This window comes from Oncorhynchus gorbuscha, linkage group LG22 (assembly GCF_021184085.1).
Source record: "Oncorhynchus gorbuscha isolate QuinsamMale2020 ecotype Even-year linkage group LG22, OgorEven_v1.0, whole genome shotgun sequence".
Lineage (NCBI taxonomy): Eukaryota > Metazoa > Chordata > Actinopteri > Salmoniformes > Salmonidae > Oncorhynchus > Oncorhynchus gorbuscha.
Genome location: NC_060194.1, coordinates 6500679 through 6518263, shown reverse-complemented (window position 1 = coordinate 6518263; position 17585 = coordinate 6500679). Strand labels below are relative to the sequence as shown.

At 49.2% G+C, this 17585-nt stretch overlaps 1 protein-coding gene across 3 annotated transcripts in view; it reads right to left on the bottom strand.

The window, feature by feature from the left end:
* The window catches only part of LOC124010189, a 70301-nt gene that overhangs the window by 3625 nt on the left and 49091 nt on the right, over positions 1-17585 (bottom strand). For all 3 annotated transcript variants that reach the window (XM_046322589.1, XM_046322591.1, XM_046322590.1), the window contains exons 50-72: positions 17329-17533; positions 16961-17115; positions 16585-16697; positions 16424-16505; positions 11502-11639; positions 10871-11033; positions 10516-10631; positions 10008-10154; positions 9780-9893; positions 9385-9510; positions 9096-9254; positions 8805-8963; positions 8442-8604; positions 7963-8156; positions 7749-7841; positions 7347-7551; positions 6927-7114; positions 6686-6783; positions 6259-6449; positions 5766-5971; positions 5489-5651; positions 4018-4127; positions 3779-3904 (exon numbers count right to left, since the gene is read on the bottom strand). In XM_046322589.1, the coding sequence (XP_046178545.1) occupies positions 3779-3904; positions 4018-4127; positions 5489-5651; positions 5766-5971; positions 6259-6449; positions 6686-6783; positions 6927-7114; positions 7347-7551; positions 7749-7841; positions 7963-8156; positions 8442-8604; positions 8805-8963; positions 9096-9254; positions 9385-9510; positions 9780-9893; positions 10008-10154; positions 10516-10631; positions 10871-11033; positions 11502-11639; positions 16424-16505; positions 16585-16697; positions 16961-17115; positions 17329-17533 (3414 nt within the window). The remainder of the gene's footprint in view (positions 1-3778; positions 3905-4017; positions 4128-5488; positions 5652-5765; positions 5972-6258; positions 6450-6685; positions 6784-6926; positions 7115-7346; positions 7552-7748; positions 7842-7962; positions 8157-8441; positions 8605-8804; positions 8964-9095; positions 9255-9384; positions 9511-9779; positions 9894-10007; positions 10155-10515; positions 10632-10870; positions 11034-11501; positions 11640-16423; positions 16506-16584; positions 16698-16960; positions 17116-17328; positions 17534-17585) is intronic.

Genomic DNA, 17585 nt, shown 5'->3' with positions numbered 1-17585 from the left:
AGGAAATATATACAAGAAAATAAACCGTGTCTAAACTCTGGTGTCCAAACACCCAGTGCACCCTAGACCTTCTGTCTGAGGACCAACTAGGTTTGCCCAGTGCACCCTAGACCTTCTGTCTGAGGACCAACTAGGTTCACCCAGCGCGCCCTAGACCTTCTGTCTGAGGACCAACTAGGTTCACCCAGTGCACCCTAGACCTTCTGTCTGAGGACCAACTAGGTTCACCCAGCGCGCTCTAGACCTTCTGTCTGAGGACCAACTAGGTTCACCCAGCGCGCCCTAGACCTTCTGTCTGAGGACCTACTAGGTTCACCCAGTGCACCCTAGACCTTCTGTCTGAGGACCAACTAGGGTCACCCAGCGCACCCTAGACCTTCTGTCTGAGGACCAACTAGGTTCACCCAGTGCACCCTAGACCTTCTGTCTGAGGACCTTCTAGATTCACCCAGTGCACCCTAGACCTTCTGTCTGAGGACCTACTAGGTTCACCCAGTGCACCCTAGACCTTCTGTCTGAGGACCAACTAGGGTCACCCAGCGCACCCTAGACCTTCTGTCTGAGGACCAACTAGGTTCACCCAGCGCGCTCTAGACCTTCTGTCTGAGGACCAACTAGGTTCACCCAGCGCGCCCTAGACCTTCTGTCTGAGGACCTACTAGGTTCACCCAGTGCACCCTAGACCTTCTGTCTGAGGACCAACTAGGGTCACCCAGCGCACCCTAGACCTTCTGTCTGAGGACCAACTAGGTTCACCCAGTGCACCCTAGACCTTCTGTCTGAGGACCTACTAGGTTCACCCAGTGCACCCTAGACCTTCTGTCTGAGGACCTACTAGGTTCACCCAGTGCACCCTAGACCTTCTGTCTGAGGACCAACTAGGGTCACCCAGCGCACCCTAGACCTTCTGTCTGAGGACCAACTAGGTTCACCCAGCGCACCCTAGACCTTCTGTCTGAGGACCAACTAGGTTCACCCAGCGCGCCCTAGACCTTCTGTCTGAGGACCTACTAGGTTCACCCAGTGCACCCTAGACCTTCTGTCTGAGGACCAACTAGGGTCACCCAGCGCACCCTAGACCTTCTGTCTGAGGACCAACTAGGTTCACCCAGTGCACCCTAGACCTTCTGTCTGAGGACCAACTAGGTTCACCCAGTGCACCCTAGACCTTCTGTCTGAGGACCTACTAGGTTCACCCAGTGCACCCTAGACCTTCTGTCTGAGGACCAACTAGGTTCACCCAGCGCACCCTAGACCTTCTGTCTGAGGACCAACTAGGGTCACCCAGCGCACCCTAGACCTTCTGTCTGAGGACCAACTAGGCTCACCCAGTGCACCCTAGACCTTCTGTCTGAGGACCAACTAGGTTCACCCAGTGCACCCTAGACCTTCTGTCTGAGGACCAACTAGGTTCACCCAGCGCACCCTAGACCTTCTGTCTGAGGACCAACTAGGTTCACCCAGCGCACCCTAGACCTTCTGTCTGAGGACCAACTAGGCTCACCCAGCGCACCCTAGACCTTCTGTCTGAGGACCAACTAGGCTCACCCAGCGCACCCTAGACCTTCTGTCTGAGGACCAACTAGGTCACCCAGCGCACCCTAGACCTTCTGTCTGAGGACCAACTAGGGTCACCCAGCGCACCCTAGACCTTCTGTCTGAGGACCAACTAGGTTCACCCAGTGCACCCTAGACCTTCTGTCTGAGGACCTACTAGGTTCACCCAGTGCACCCTAGACCTTCTGTCTGAGGACCTACTAGGTTCACCCAGTGCACCCTAGACCTTCTGTCTGAGGACCAACTAGGTTCACCCAGCGCACCCTAGACCTTCTGTCTGAGGACCAACTAGGGTCACCCAGCGCACCCTAGACCTTCTGTCTGAGGACCAACTAGGCTCACCCAGTGCACCCTAGACCTTCTGTCTGAGGACCAACTAGGTTCACCCAGTGCACCCTAGACCTTCTGTCTGAGGACCAACTAGGTTCACCCAGCGCACCCTAGACCTTCTGTCTGAGGACCAACTAGGGTCACCCAGCGCACCCTAGACCTTCTGTCTGAGGACCAACTAGGCTCACCCAGCGCACCCTAGACCTTCTGTCTGAGGACCAACTAGGCTCACCCAGCGCACCCTAGACCTTCTGTCTGAGGACCAACTAGGGTCACCCAGCGCACCCTAGACCTTCTGTCTGAGGACCAACTAGGGTCACCCAGCGCACCCTAGACCTTCTGTCTGAGGACCAACTAGGTTCACCCAGTGCACCCTAGACCTTCTGTCTGAGGACCAACTAGGTTCACCCAGTGCACCCTAGACCTTCTGTCTGAGGACCTACTAGGTTCACCCAGTGCACCCTAGACCTTCTGTCTGAGGACCAACTAGGTTCACCCAGCGCACCCTAGACCTTCTGTCTGAGGACCAACTAGGGTCACCCAGCGCACCCTAGACCTTCTGTCTGAGGACCAACTAGGCTCACCCAGTGCACCCTAGACCTTCTGTCTGAGGACCAACTAGGTTCACCCAGTGCACCCTAGACCTTCTGTCTGAGGACCAACTAGGTTCACCCAGCGCACCCTAGACCTTCTGTCTGAGGACCAACTAGGGTCACCCAGCGCACCCTAGACCTTCTGTCTGAGGACCAACTAGGCTCACCCAGCGCACCCTAGACCTTCTGTCTGAGGACCAACTAGGCTCACCCAGCGCACCCTAGACCTTCTGTCTGAGGACCAACTAGGGTCACCCAGCGCACCCTAGACCTTCTGTCTGAGGACCAACTAGGGTCACCCAGCGCACCCTAGACCTTCTGTCTGAGGACCAACTAGGGTCACCCAGCGCACCCTAGACCTTCTGTCTGAGGACCTACTAGGGTCACCCAGCGAGCCCTAGACCTTCTGTCTGAGGACCTACTAGGGTCACCCAGCGCACCCTAGACCTTCTGTCTGAGGACCAACTAGGGTCACCCAGTGCACCCTAGACCTTCTGTCTGAGGACCAACTAGGGTCACCCAGTGCACCCTAGACCTTCTGTCTGAGGACCAACTAGGGTCACCCAGCGCACCCTAGACCTTCTGTCTGAGGACCAACTAGGTTCACCCAGCGCACCCTAGACCTTCTGTCTGAGGACCAACTAGGGTCACCCAGCGCACCCTAGACCTTCTGTCTGAGGACCAACTAGGTTCACCCAGCGCACCCTAGACCTTCTGTCTGAGGACCTACTAGGGTCACCCAGCGAGCCCTAGACCTTCTGTCTGAGGACCTACTAGGGTCACCCAGCGAGCCCTAGACCTTCTGTCTGAGGACCTACTAGGGTCACCCAGCGAGCCCTAGACCTTCTGTCTGAGGACCTACTAGGGTCACCCAGCGAGCCCTAGACCTTCTGTCTGAGGACCAACTAGGGTCACCCAGCGCACCCTAGACCTTCTGTCTGAGGACCAACTAGGGTCACCCAGCCACATAATAATACACACAGGCACAAACAACCTGAGAGCACAGCAGGAAAGGGTGGCAGCAGCACTGAAGGGAGTGATTAAAAAAGCTGATTCTACTTTCCCCAACGCACAAGTGGTTATATACACCTTGCTACCACGAAAAGACTTCCACTCTGCTACCAAACAGTGGGTAAACAAGTATTTCCCGTGACTGTGCCTCAAAACCAAATACCTGGCCCACCACTCCACCCTGGACTTGAACAGCCTTTACGACCAGGTCCACATCTACAGGGCAGCAGTGCCCACCTTCGCCCGGACCCTGTCTGATTAAAGTGTTTGTGTAAAGCTGTCCTCACCACTCTGAAGCAGGAGCCCAGTGGAGAGTCACGGGCAGAGAAGAGAAAGTCACAACTCAGAGTATCGGCAGTCGTCTTAGAACAGGGCTCTGCTATCTGTGGTACACTGCCACACTCAGGACTGACCTGTCAGCACAAACACATGGGAATGAAAATGAAAAGCACATTCATACATTGTATTATTTATGTAGGCTGCTATTACTGTAAAGCCATAATGTGTCAAATGTGTCTTGTCCAACCTGCCAGCTGTGCATAAAGTCAGCCATGTTGTCAGCCTGTGAGCCATCAGGAAGAGGGAAGTCATTTCCTGCTTCATTGTCATTGGTCCCTAGGACACCAGTGGACACACCTGCATAGACAATCAAAGACAATGAACGACATGGAGACAGTGAAGGAGTCACTAATTACTTCTGCTTGAACTAAATACTACTACCATGGGATTCTCAGTAAACCAAAACAGTCATTATTGTTATCAAAAGGTGTTATGTTCCCCAGTTTCTGTGTTGTAGTTTGTGTATTTGTGTGTGTTTCAGGAAATGGCTTCCTGAAATTCTCCCCAAGCAGCTGATTGGTCGGCCCCCATTGATGATTGGAGAGCTGACCCTGTGTTAGTTGTTGCTGAGAGAGCTGATTGTTAAGTTCTGCGTTAGTTTGTTGCTCAGAGCTTCTTTAATGTCCTGAGTTAGTTTTTCTCGGTTTTTGTTGAGAAAAAGTTTGTAATATTCTGTTTAGTTTGTTCCTAGGGAGGAAGGGGAAGGCACCTAGGGAGTGCTTAGGCAAGAGGCCCACGGGCATACATATACCCGTAGTATATACACTGTCCATGCACACTAGGTAAGACCTGGGCGGACCAAACCCTGTATTTTGGTTAGTGCACCAGGTGGTGCTAGTTAGGTAAGTAGTGGGTAGGCAGGTAAGGTAGGAGAGGGTAGGTTAGGTAAGTAGTGGGTAGGCAGATAAAGTAGGAGAGGGTAGGTTAGGTAAGTAGTGGGTAGGCAGGTAAGGTAGGAGAGGGTAGGTTAGGTAAGTAGTGGGTAGGCAGGTAAGGTAGGAGAGGGTAGGTTAGGTAAGTAGTGGGTAGGCAGGTAAAGTAGGAGAGGGTAGGTTAGGTAAGTAGTGGGTAGGCAGGTAAAGTAGGAGAGGGTAGGTTAGGTAAGTAGTGGGTAGGCAGGTAAAGTAGGAGAGGGTAGGTTAGGTAAGGTAGGAGAGGGTAGGTCAGGTAAAGTAGGAGAGGGTAGGTTAGGTAAGTAGTGGGTAGGCAGGTAAAGTAGGAGAGGGTAGGTTAGGTAAGTAGTGGGTAGGCAGGTAAAGTAGGAGAGGGTAGGTTAGGTAAGTAGTGGGTAGGCAGGTAAAGTAGGAGAGGGTAGGTTAGGTAAGTAGTGGGTAGGCAGGTAAAGTAGGAGAGGGTAGGTTAGGTAAGTAGTGGGTAGACAGGTAAAGTAGGAGAGGGGGCTATGACATTTACTTTCTTTGCGTTGGTTCGGTTCAGCCCCTTTTCCCCAACATTACCGTGTGACGGAATAAATTCCTAGCAAACGGTCAATTTTCTGCCTTCTGTCATCCTTACTCGCACCTACAGTCCCATACCTCTTTCACTCCACAGGGAATTGAGTTGTAGCAGGGTGTTGCGTTCCCTCTTCCTAGAGGCGTGCGTAACAAAAGGTTAATGGTGCGCAAATGTCGTCTTTCGAATTTGAATCACGTTCATACCATGTAGCCAGCCATCCAGAGTCAGGCTGCACAGGTCGAGCGATAGGTCACATGACACCCGCACTCCATTCTGATTGGACACCTCGACAACATTCCCCTCTTTCCTGATGACCAGTCCATTATCACTGTAGGATGTCTGTGTGACATGACAATTGAATTTCACCTACAATAATAGAAAAATAATACATGTTTTATCAAATCATACTTTCAAAAATGTCATTATTTGAAATACTGTATAGAGAACAGTGTAAAAACAGTTTATTTTAAAGTCCTGTACCTCTCCATTGTGGTGGATGGCAACAGTGCTGTTATTCATCCGCACCAACAGAGTGTGCTGTGAGCTGGAGTCTGAACCTAGCAGCACAGTGAAGGAGTCATCCTGAGTGATATCGTGGGCTAGGATGACTGGACACGGGCCTGGCAGCTCATATAGGTGGCCGTCGAACGACACCACAAACTGGTTGGCCACCAACAGAGCTTCATCTGGTGGAAGGAGGGAGGGACGGAGAGAGGGATCAGCCAATATCACAAAGGATGGATGAGACCTATGATGCACTTTAGAGGTATTAAAACAGCGGCCCAATTAATACACAAATTCTCAACGAATCTTTCCTCAATCCCTCGCGTCCTGTCTCCTCACCTCCTTCTCAACGCTATTGGAGGACAAGGTCCAAGGTTGGCAAGAAGATGAGGCGAGAGAATGCATGGGAACACACATTGAGAAAGAGCCCACGGCTCCAATCCCTATTCAAAATGGCGGCATAGCTCACGGCAGAAGGGGCTGTCCGTGATCTTCCGTTTCAGGCGGTAGAGCTCGGCGGTGGGCCTGAGGGAGGTGAGGGCCTGCAAGGGCCTGAGGAGCCACTCCTCCAGAAGGACCTCTACCACCCCGAACTTCTCCATCCTGGACCAAGGGGCCCGCGCCAGGGGCAGGGGTATAGTTACGGACACAGAGCAGTCACTAGGGGAGTAGAATAGAATGAAAGAGATACTTTCTGTGTCTTCTGCCTGTCTCAACAGAAACATACAACAGTCATGTTCCGTGTAGCTCAAGTACATGATAAACCCAGTCAAATCAAATCAAATTTTATTTGTCACATACACATGGTTATGGAAATGTTTAAGGGTATTCTTTAATTGAATACAAAAATAATATGGTTAAACAAACAGAAATAGAAGCTCGGGTAGAGTTCATACCTTGCGGAGAGTTTGTACACAGAGGCCAATCGTCTTCTGACCCCCGCCAAGGCTACTGCCAACCTCAACTCTGCCCAGTGGCCAGTCTGATGGCTCACCTGGTACAAATATGCAAGCGTAAATTGCCAGAAATACACTCCTTCGTTACTCCTACAACCACACAATTTTCTCCAAAATGGCTGCCATACCAATATATTATTCCCCTTATCTAGTATGGTGTCTCTCTCCACCATAAACTCACCACATCAAGGATAGTGCTGAGGGTAGTGAGGGTGAACTGGGCTACTGGTCTAAGATGAGGGTTCTCCAGTAGGGGGGGTAGGAGCTCCACCAGTCTGTCAGTCCACATGGACACAGACTCCCTCCATACAGAGTCTACCTTCTGGCCTGTCACGTCATGGTACGCCCCGGCTATAGTGGACAGTGGTCCTGGGAATGGAGATAATGGAGGTGGCAAAGTTAGAAGGTGTAGGTATGTACTGTACACACATATGCACACACACAGACACAAACACTCACTCACTCACGAGACACTGAACCTCCATAAACTTCATAAACAAGTGAGTGACATTACCAGACTGATAGCATAAACCCTCGTGGTTAGGTAAAGATATGTTTATGACAGGGTTAGACTCCTAACAATAGGTCAAAGGTCACTCACTCCTGAGCTCATGCTGTCCAAGCTGAGAGGCGTGCTGTAGTAGGAGGAGGAGGCGTGGCAGACTGTGAGTCAGAGCGTGGCGTAGTCGGCTGGCCCTCCAAGAGCCCCACGCTCCTCCCTCTCTCTGCCCCAGCAGGGCCTCTGTTCTCTGGGTAAAACGTAAGGCTGCGCCGCTCAGCTCCTGAAGCAATTCAATGTCCTTAGACTAGTAGCAGGAGGATTACAGGGCATAATAGTCAGAAAGCTGTTAAGACATTTGTGGAGTATTAACATTGGATTTTGACAGATGCTCTTTTCCTGAGCTACTTAATAATACCATTAGGGCATTCAAGTAAGGGACTGTGTATTTAAGTATTCAAGTAAGTCATATACCAAGGAAGTAAATGAATTTCCAAAGCAAACCTGCTGCCCGAATTCTGTCAGGAGTTGCTGTAACGTCTGCACTCTCTCCAATATCTTCCTTCTCATCTGAGAGCCCAAATGGTGGACTTGAGCCTGAAGACGGCATTGAAATAGTGGGATAATCAAGAAACTGGTTTCAGGAAGTCTGACGGGATGTCTCGTGTTTTCATGAGACAGATCAACGGTCGCTTTCTATTGGGTGTAAATCTCTTACCTCCACTGCCAATAGGCTCTCTGCACATCCCCTGGCCCGTAACCACAGGCTCTGATTGGCTGTGCCCACGGAGACGGACGTGAGTGACTCAAGCAGAGTCCCGTCCTCTCGTCTCAGTACTTCAAGGGTTAGGCCTAACTTCCGTCGGCCCTCCAGACACAGTGCCACTGTGAGGTCCTGATCTGGTCCTATACCTGCACACACACACACACACACACACACACACACACACACACACACACACACACACACACACACACACACACACACACACACACACACACACACACACACACACACACACACACACACACACACACACACACACACACACCAAAGACACAATTATGAACACCAAAGTCAAGTAAAATCTTAGATCATGACATGATCTATTGAGATGAAAGCTATGCAACGGGCAAAGCCCTATATTACCAGCCACAACTTATTTTGTCCTCAATCTTCAAGCCTACTGTATATACCGTTTCCATATCCAACTGTGGCATGTAGACAGCATCCCTCTAGCGCCCCCCTCAGCCACACCTGCTCACTGCGGTCGAGTCTGACCTGGATCTGCAGCCCAGGACCCAGCAGGGAGGAGAGGGCACTGCCCCCTACCTTCACACTCCAGTTACCCACCTTAGACTACAGCACAGACAGGCGGATAGACAGACAGACACACACACACACACAGACACGGTGCAGACACAGATGGCTATAACCTCCAATGGTATGAACACATGACCTTGCCCCATGCCCTGGCTATAGTACAGTCATGCATATTACCATATAATAAACATACAATGCCCATAATGTACATATATTGCAATGACGGCAGTGCTCACCTCAGTTACCAGTGATATGTTGGTGCTGTGTGCGGTAGAGGAGTTGGTGAGAGCCAGGGTGAGGCTGCAGTGTGGCTGTCCCGCCAGAGAGAGACGGGTCTTGGTGTACAGCAGCTCTGTCCCTATGTTCACTCTGTGGTACCCAGACCAGCCAAGAGACTGACATATAGATAGACACACACACACACACACACAAAGCTGACTGGTTGTACTAAGTGCCTACTCTGTCTCTGTATAACAGTATAATAATGAAGTTAGGTCGACGATGACCTAACACGATGACCTACTCACCAAGTGCGGGGGACAGAGGCCCACCTGTATGTGGTGCTCCATCCTGTCTCTGAGGTTGGTGTGGAACTGGGCCAGCAGGGTGTGTGAGGGACAGGGGGCGGGAGACACGTTCTCTGCTCCAGCCTCCAGCTGGAGGGTGTGTAGTCCTGTGGCACTCCACTGGCGGAAACACACAACACACACGCTATAGACGACACCGTTAACCCTTCCAATGGAACATGAGGCATCGATGATTTGCGTCCCAAATAACCATGTGATCCAGAATACAATAATGACCTGAATTCAGTACCTGGTAGTTCATGCTTTGCCTGAGGCTCTTGTCGCCCCACTTCAGCTCAGCATTCTGGGAGTAGGAGTTCCCTTCCTTGGCCATTGAGACACATCCCTCAACAGCCACCAGGGAAGGGACCACTTCCTGTAAGTCACACACGCGCACACACTCCAGGTGAGCTCCAGATGAAGGGGTGGAAAAAGGAGACACATCTTGGGTGTAGCATTAAGATCCTCTTTGTTGTTCGTCCACTGCCTACCAATCTTAGCGTTTTGGGAAATGCATCCCTCTTTCACCTTTCGCCTTTCACCTTTATTAACCCGCGGGAACTGTCAACAATAGATGGGTACTAGAGTGGTAATTTGTACCCACGGACTTAAATAGGACATGATATCGTATGTCTATGGTTGTACCTGCGCGGGAGAGAAGCGGGCACAGGCCTGCCCCCTGCTGAAGCTGCCCAGCCACTGCTGGCTGAGGCTGAGGGAAACATTCACAGGAGAGCCACTGTCCCAGGAGACATGGGTCTGAGCTCGCAGAGAGAGAGAGAGAAAGAGAGAGACACACACACGCGCGCGCGTCATAAATCAATTAAATCGATGCGTGTGTGTGGTGTGTGCACGTGTGTATCTTGCCGGTACCTGATGGTTGCTTCTTTGCTCCGTGGCCGAGGCACGTGAGATCGTGTGGAGGTAGAGTTGGGAGAGTGTTAGGGTGAATGGCTGTCTCAGCTCCAATGTTGTCTCACTACTCTCCCCCCGACCCCTCCACAAGGAGAGAGCTCGAACCTGAACACACACAGACGCCATCAGGTCCACAGTAGCACATTCCAGAAAGACAAAAACAAAAGTAGTACAATCATCCTACACAGGAATTTAGGATGTGATTGGCTCCTTCGGGCATCCTCTCCGGGGATTAAGGTTGCAGAATTCCCAAAGCTTTCCAAAAATGCCCTGTTATTTCAAGAGTCCCAGTCGGAGGGTTCTCCTGCAGCTCAAAAACCCCCTACTGGGGATCAAACAGTATTCACTCATTCACTCACTCATTCGTCCAGTCATTTATTCATTCATTCACACATCGATTCATTCCAACGATCCCCAATACAAGGTTGACTCTCAGCTCATGGCTCGGTCGTGCAACCAGTCTCACCTCCTCCTGTCTTCCGTGTCTGTTCCAGCCCAGCACAACACTGTCCAGTCTACCGTGGAGGGAACGCTCTAACGCCACATCCAGACTGCACCCGTGACGCACAGACGCAATCTGAACTGAGGACAAGGAAACACGTCACGTAAGGTAAAGAGCGCAGGTATAATGTTTTCTAAGTTCTTATAAGTATATAGGAGGCTAGATGTTGTCTTATAATGAGGCATGATGTTATTATTTATATGTATATTCCAACAGACTCAAAATGGCTGGTATTTAGTCAAGTATTGTTATAACATGGTTATAAGGCATTATAAGCTGGTTATACATGTCTGGGAAACTGGCCCATAGTGTGTAGTACCTTTGAGTGTGCGGTCTCCCTGCTGCAGTCCTGGAGGGGCAGAGTAGAGGCCGGCCATGTTGAACTCCTGACTGCCCCACATGGCCCAATGCTGCAGCTGGTGGCTCCAGTTCCTTGCCTCGTACGACATCCTCGCTGCAATGTTCCTGGGCAGGGGCTTCAGCTAACAACACAACCAATCGCATGGTCAAAAACGTATCAATTGAGGAATTAAACTGAAATTCCGATTCCAATTTCGTCTGAGGTTCCAATTACACGGAGGTCAATTTGAACTTCAGTTTAACCTCCTAAATTGACTGAATTGAAATAAAAACTGACCTCGACCCTGGTAATGCGTACATTGCAACGTATTAGTACGACAGCTGTGATGGTGGCACGGTAGGAACGCTTATTCGGTATGCATAACTTTATCATTTTGAAATATTTCATTTAATTACATTGTTTGCGGATCTGAAGGAACTAGATATCTGAAGGAACCAAGTCTTCCAACCAACTTTTTTTTTTAAAAAGCTCACACCTATAAACACCGAATAGGTTTGATTTTGGACTTGGCCAATGTGTTTAGTGGCCAATGTGTGTAGTGAGTGAACTCGTAACTAGGAGACCGCTAGTACAGTGAATGATTGCCTACCTGTGGGTAGGTTTGGTTAAGCTCCAGGGCTTGACGGTAGCCGCCCTCAGTCACAGCCAGCTCCCCCAGAGCCCACAGCTTCCTCTTGCCCGACTGCAGCTCCACCATCCCCCTGACACTGGAGCCTGACTGATTCAACTGAACACAGAAACAGGGGAACTCTGTGAGACTAAGCCACAGTTGTCAAACACAAGGCCCCGCGGGCCTTCCATGCCGCACGCGACACGCTATGCTACAAGTCCCAGCAGGAACAGCCAACGTGCTGCGCAACAAAGGCAGTGTGTTGCCACACACACACACACACACACACCCCTCCACCCAGACCAACCCACCCACGAGCCAGCGTGTGCTGTATAATATCGTTACTAAACATTTGCAGCATCCCAAGTGTTTAAGGACAGTGCTGTCCAGATTCCTTGGGACTTTTCTACCCTAAACCCTTACCCTAACCCCCCTATTCCCCCTAGTAAGTGGTTCCTTCCAAAGTGCACTGAGGAGCAAAGATACACGACATTACCAAGAGTATGTGGACACCTGCTTGTCGTACATCTCATTCCAAAATCATGGGCATTAATATGGAGTTGGTCCCCCCTTTGCTGCTATAACAGCCTCTCTTCTGGGAAGGCTTTCCACTAGATGCTGGAACATTGTTGTGGGGACTTGCTTCCATTCAGCCACAAGAGCATTAGTGAGGTCAGGTACTGATTTGCGATTAGGCTTTGGTCACAGTCGGCATTCCAATTCATACCAAAGGTGTTCGATGGGGTTGAGGTCAGGGCTCTGTGCAGGCCAGTCAAGTTCTTCCACACTGATCTCGACAAACCATTTCTGTATGGACTTCACTTTATGCACAGAGGCATTTTTATACTGAAACAGGAAAGGGCCTTCCCCAAACTGTTGCTACAAAGTTGAAAGCACAGAATCGTCTCGATTGTCATTGTATGCTGTAGCGTTAAGATTTCCCTTCACTGGAAGGGGCCTAGCCCAAACCATGAAAAACAGACCCAGATTTGTCTGTCAGACTGCCAGATGGTGAAGCGAGATTCCTTACTCAAGAGAATGCGTTTCCACTGCTCAAATGGCGGAGAGCGCTTGGCATTGCGCATAGTGATCTTAGGCTTGTGTGTGGCTGCTTGGCCATGGAAACCCATTTCATGAAGCTCCCGACGAACATTTCTTGTGCTGTAATTGTTTCCAGAGGCAGTTTGGATCTCGGTAGTGAGTGTTGCAACTGAAGACAGATGATTTTTACCCGCTACAGCACTCAGCGGACCTGTTCTGTGAGCTTGTGTGGCCTACCACTTTGCGGCTGAGCCATTGTTGCTCCTGGACGTTTCCACTTCACAATAACAGCACTTACAGTTGACATGGGCAGCTCTAGCAGGGCAGAAATATGAATCAACTGACTTGTTGGAAAGGTGGCATCCTATGAGGCTGCCACGTTGAAAGTCACTAAGCTCTTCAGTAATGCCATTCTACTGTTAATGTTTGTCTATGGCGATTGCATGGCAGAGTGGTCGATTTTATGTCAGCAACGGGTGTGCCTGAAATAGCCGAATCCACTCATTTGAAGTGGTGTCCACATACCTTTGTATATATAGTGTTTGCTAAGCAGGACGCTAGATACTGTAGTGCGTGCAGACAATATCAGAGAGTAAGTATCGAGTGACACACACACAGCACTTGATTCAATTGTATCTGCTGGTGATGAGCAGGACTCGCAGGAGGTACAGTATTTTGATCGAGCTATGCAGGACTCGCAGGAGGTACAGTATTTTGATCAAGCTATGCAGGACTCGCAGGAGGTACAGTATTTTGATCGAGCTATGTAGCCTATTGATTCCTTGATGATGAATAAATACAATGAAAATGTTTTGTTGTGTCTCTGTAATACTAGCCACTTAGCAATTTTATGAACTTTGGCTTTAGTTCGCCGCCTTTATAGGTTCCCAATATTTCAACCTCATAACCAACTACCAAGCCAAGTTCAGACAGGAGACACCACGTAGAAATATGTTGAACCATTTAGTAAAGAATGAACCATGCAAGTCTTGGCAATATAGGCTCTGCTCCTTCGGGGTAGCTCATTGCCCAAGCAAAGCGTCAATATATAAAATGACCTACAAGCAGTGAGTACGGTAAGCTATACCAATCCCCCAGCAGGAAAACAGAACCTAACAGGTGGAGTCTGGGTTGGTAGTGGGAGCTAAAGAAGCAAACGCATACTAGCAGTAGCAACAAGCAGCAGCAAAATGTGTGAGCAGAACCGGCCAGCTTCAATGGACCGCCAAATATGGTAGGTGTGATTTCTACTGGCATCTAATTGGTGCAATCTCAGCTAATGAGTCTGATCTTAGAGTAGTTTATCTAACTATCTACTAGTTACTAGACTTTAGAAAATACAAAAATGGCTTTAATTCTTGGGTTATGATACTATATACCATTGTGGCAGTTGTACTAAATGCCTAAGGCATAAAAATTCTTAAAGAATCAATGTGCATCGTTATTTAAAATGACAATTTAACAGGTCAAGAGGTATGCTTAGATAACCTATGCAGATAATAGACAGATTAGGCACAATGATTATGAGTCTAGATTGCGTCAAAAAGCTGTTTCAGGTGTTTGAAAAATGAAAAATGACCCCCCCCCCCCTCATGTACTTCATGCCCCCTCTAAAATAAATTAATGCCCCACCCTATAAATTATCACTAAATAACACTAGGACACACACACGAGTATAAATAAGTCAACAGTTGAGCCTACTTAATGAAATGACAAGTATGGATAAGTGCATACTTGGAGTGTGTCTCGAAGTGGGCGTGTCGAAAGAAGTGGGTTGATCAACAGCGATGGGTCTTAACATCAGCGCTCCGTTATTGGTTGGACAGTTTTGATTGAGTGGTTTGTTTTTTTGCTACGCAACTACCGTACCACGAGAGTTAGTTTGCACTTCTGTTTTCAAGCCAGAGGATGAATCAGTCGTATTTCACTGTTACAAATAATTGTACATTTTCACAAAACTAAACAGACTATTATTTATGTTTTATTAAAAGTAATGATGCTTGTGCTTACTGTGACTGTCACCCTGATATTGGATACACTAGGTAGCTCATTTCCACCCCGTTGCGGAACATCAGTCATTGGCAAGCGGGAGCGAAGGACACTCTCTCGGTGTTGTGTCTGTTCATGCCCTCCCCATTGAGTAGACTGTATCAAGGTGACATCTAGATGGTTATCTATGTTATTTATTTCCTGTGTAGGCTGCAATTCTACTTGAAATAAAATAATGGGTGGGGGGAATACATTTTATTTACCAACGGCGACACTGTGATAAAGCTGCCCTGTAGGAAGAAGCCCTAAGCAACACCAGGGCTCTCGTGGAAAACACCTCAGGTCGGCAGGCACCTCCATAGAACAGCAGTGCTCTGGTTGCCATGTTAGATAATGGTACCGCCAGCGACACCGTGATACACCTGCCCAGTGGGAAGGAGCTCAGGTCGGCACGAGTCATTCACACCGGTTTATCGACTTGTCATGCAGCCCAGTCAGTCACGCAAAACGGTCTTCAGTGGCAACAAACCTGCCCAATTAGCTGATTCGCTTTTTGTACACACACTTGTGTTGATCCTGCCACTATTTTCGCCACGCCAACTTCCGCACTCCATATACGCAGTTTCCCATTACTGATTTTACAGCCTGATGCATCGGTGTATTCAACATAAAATCGCGCTGCTCACAGGGGGTTTTGACTACAAGCGGTCCTCCCCTAGCTATGCTAGCTTCACCCTAATGTGGGTACTAACAAGATGTCTGCGACACTTGTCCAGTCTGGTGTAGCTGTGGCTCTCCGGCAGACATTTGCCAAAGCAGGCTTGAAAGAGCAAAGAAATACATGTGAATACTGTATGTTTTTAACGTTGTTCTACTGCATATAGATTATGTCAAAACCCTTATTTCTGTGTTTGTATACATCAAATCACCGTTTTCCCCCCTCCAAATATAATTATGACACCATGTCTTAATGAATAAAGTAGACTGACTAGTACAACCAGTATGTGGAATCATTCCGGTCTTGCTCTGTTGTAAGAGCATCCATCTCCCTGCTGATGCCTGGGCTGGGGTCAAAGGGCCATCCATTCAGAGTAGGCACTCACACAGGTATAGAAAGACAACACATCAAGTAACAATAGCCTGCCAACAGGTGTCATTTGAGCAACTGCTAAACAAATGGGTTGGATTGCTTAGGATAAGCATTTGAACTGGACCTCTATACAAATTGCTCTGATCGTACAAGGGGGTCAGATCATAGGCAAACAGTCATTTCTGGGACTTCAAGTGTAGCATCCAACACACGTGCTTTTCATCTAAAAAACAAAAGAAGAAGATTAGGTCTACAACAGCATCCTACCATCAACAACACTCAATGAGGATTATTGCCAAATACTATTAAGAATTTTACACTGACATTTTAGTAATTTATCAGACGTTGATAAAAATGGCAAAATCTTACCATTCCATTTCCTGTGGCGCCAGCAGGATATCTCAATGGACAAGTGTCTTCCTTGAGTAAAGGATTTCTGCCGAGGACCCCTCAACTCTATTTAAATCATTAAAGCGGCCGCTGGTGAAATCCACATGACATGGTCTCTGATGAAGAGGTCTCATCCTTGCAAACAAATGTCAACCATCTGCAATGTGCAGCGGGGTGTCGAGACTCCGAAACAACCAACTCTTTTACAGTTTCCTCTTTGATCAAACCCTTATTTCTGAGCTTTATGCCTGACAGAAATGTTTCAATTTTAGCTGGAGTTGCACCACAGGACTGTCTGAACGCAATCTCTCTCTAGCTAGCATGACGGCGGTGAAAATGGCAGCAGCAGGTGTGAGAATTAAAGAACACACACACACACAGTACCACACACCTGAGATCTGGCGTTGAGTTGAGTGGGCAAGTAGAGCAGCAATTGTGGGATATTCTGGACCACCTTCACCATCAGCTCCTTACTAGACACGAGCACAAACATCAACCAAGCGCATGTTGCTTTGTGTTTGTGTGTCCGTGTGTGTGTGTGTGTCATCATACCTGTCTGGTAGATGATGGCCCTGAATGATGAGGGCCACAGAGGAACTGAGCTCAGGGTTCACAGCTACAGAGCACCTGAGCTGAGAGTCAGTCAGTCTTCCCCAGGCCTCCACCTATATACACACTCACACACACACACACACACACACACACACACACACACACACACACACACACACACACACACACACACACACACACACACACACACACACACACACACACACACACACACACACACACACACACACACACACACACACACACACACACACACACACACACACACACACACGTGTCAGTCTACCTTACCAGTACGTCTGTTAGGGAAGCATTTTGTGTGTGTGTGTGTGTGTGTGTGTGGCAGCCAGCCTACCTGTAGAATAGGGCTGGTCTGACCCTGTAAGCTGTGTTGTATTGTGGCTCTGGCCTCCCTGGACCCTCCATAGGTTCTCCAGCCCCTCACATCCCCAACAACACGCACCCGTCTCCCCTTACAGTGCAGGTCCACTGACACACTCCTCATGGGCCCTATGGAGGGGAATGAATTAGGGCACTAAGGAGAAGTAGGCTAGTGGAGAAAAGGCATAACTGTGTGCATACTGAACTTCAAGGAGATTCCAGACATGTCGCAGATTGGTTAAGACAGAACGTTATACACAGGACACGTTTGACCGAGAGCGCACGTTACAAATAGAGCCACTTTCTGTCATTCCGTGACGTTAGCTGGGTTAGTGTGCTAACCTGTGAATTGGGCGGTCAGGGCGGTGTCCAGGCTATATGGCAAGTCTGTACGCGGTGATGAGGGAGGGGTCAGAGAGAGCAGCATGGCTAGATGTCCATCGGCTAAACTGATGTTCAGGCCAGAGCCCAGCAGCCTGTGACCATCCACGGAGAGGTGAGCCCTGGACCTCAGCTGAGACAGCACCCTGTGTGTGGAGCATAGGGCCTGGGAGAGAGGGAGGAGGAGGAGGAGGAGGAGAGGAAAAGGGCAGAGGGAA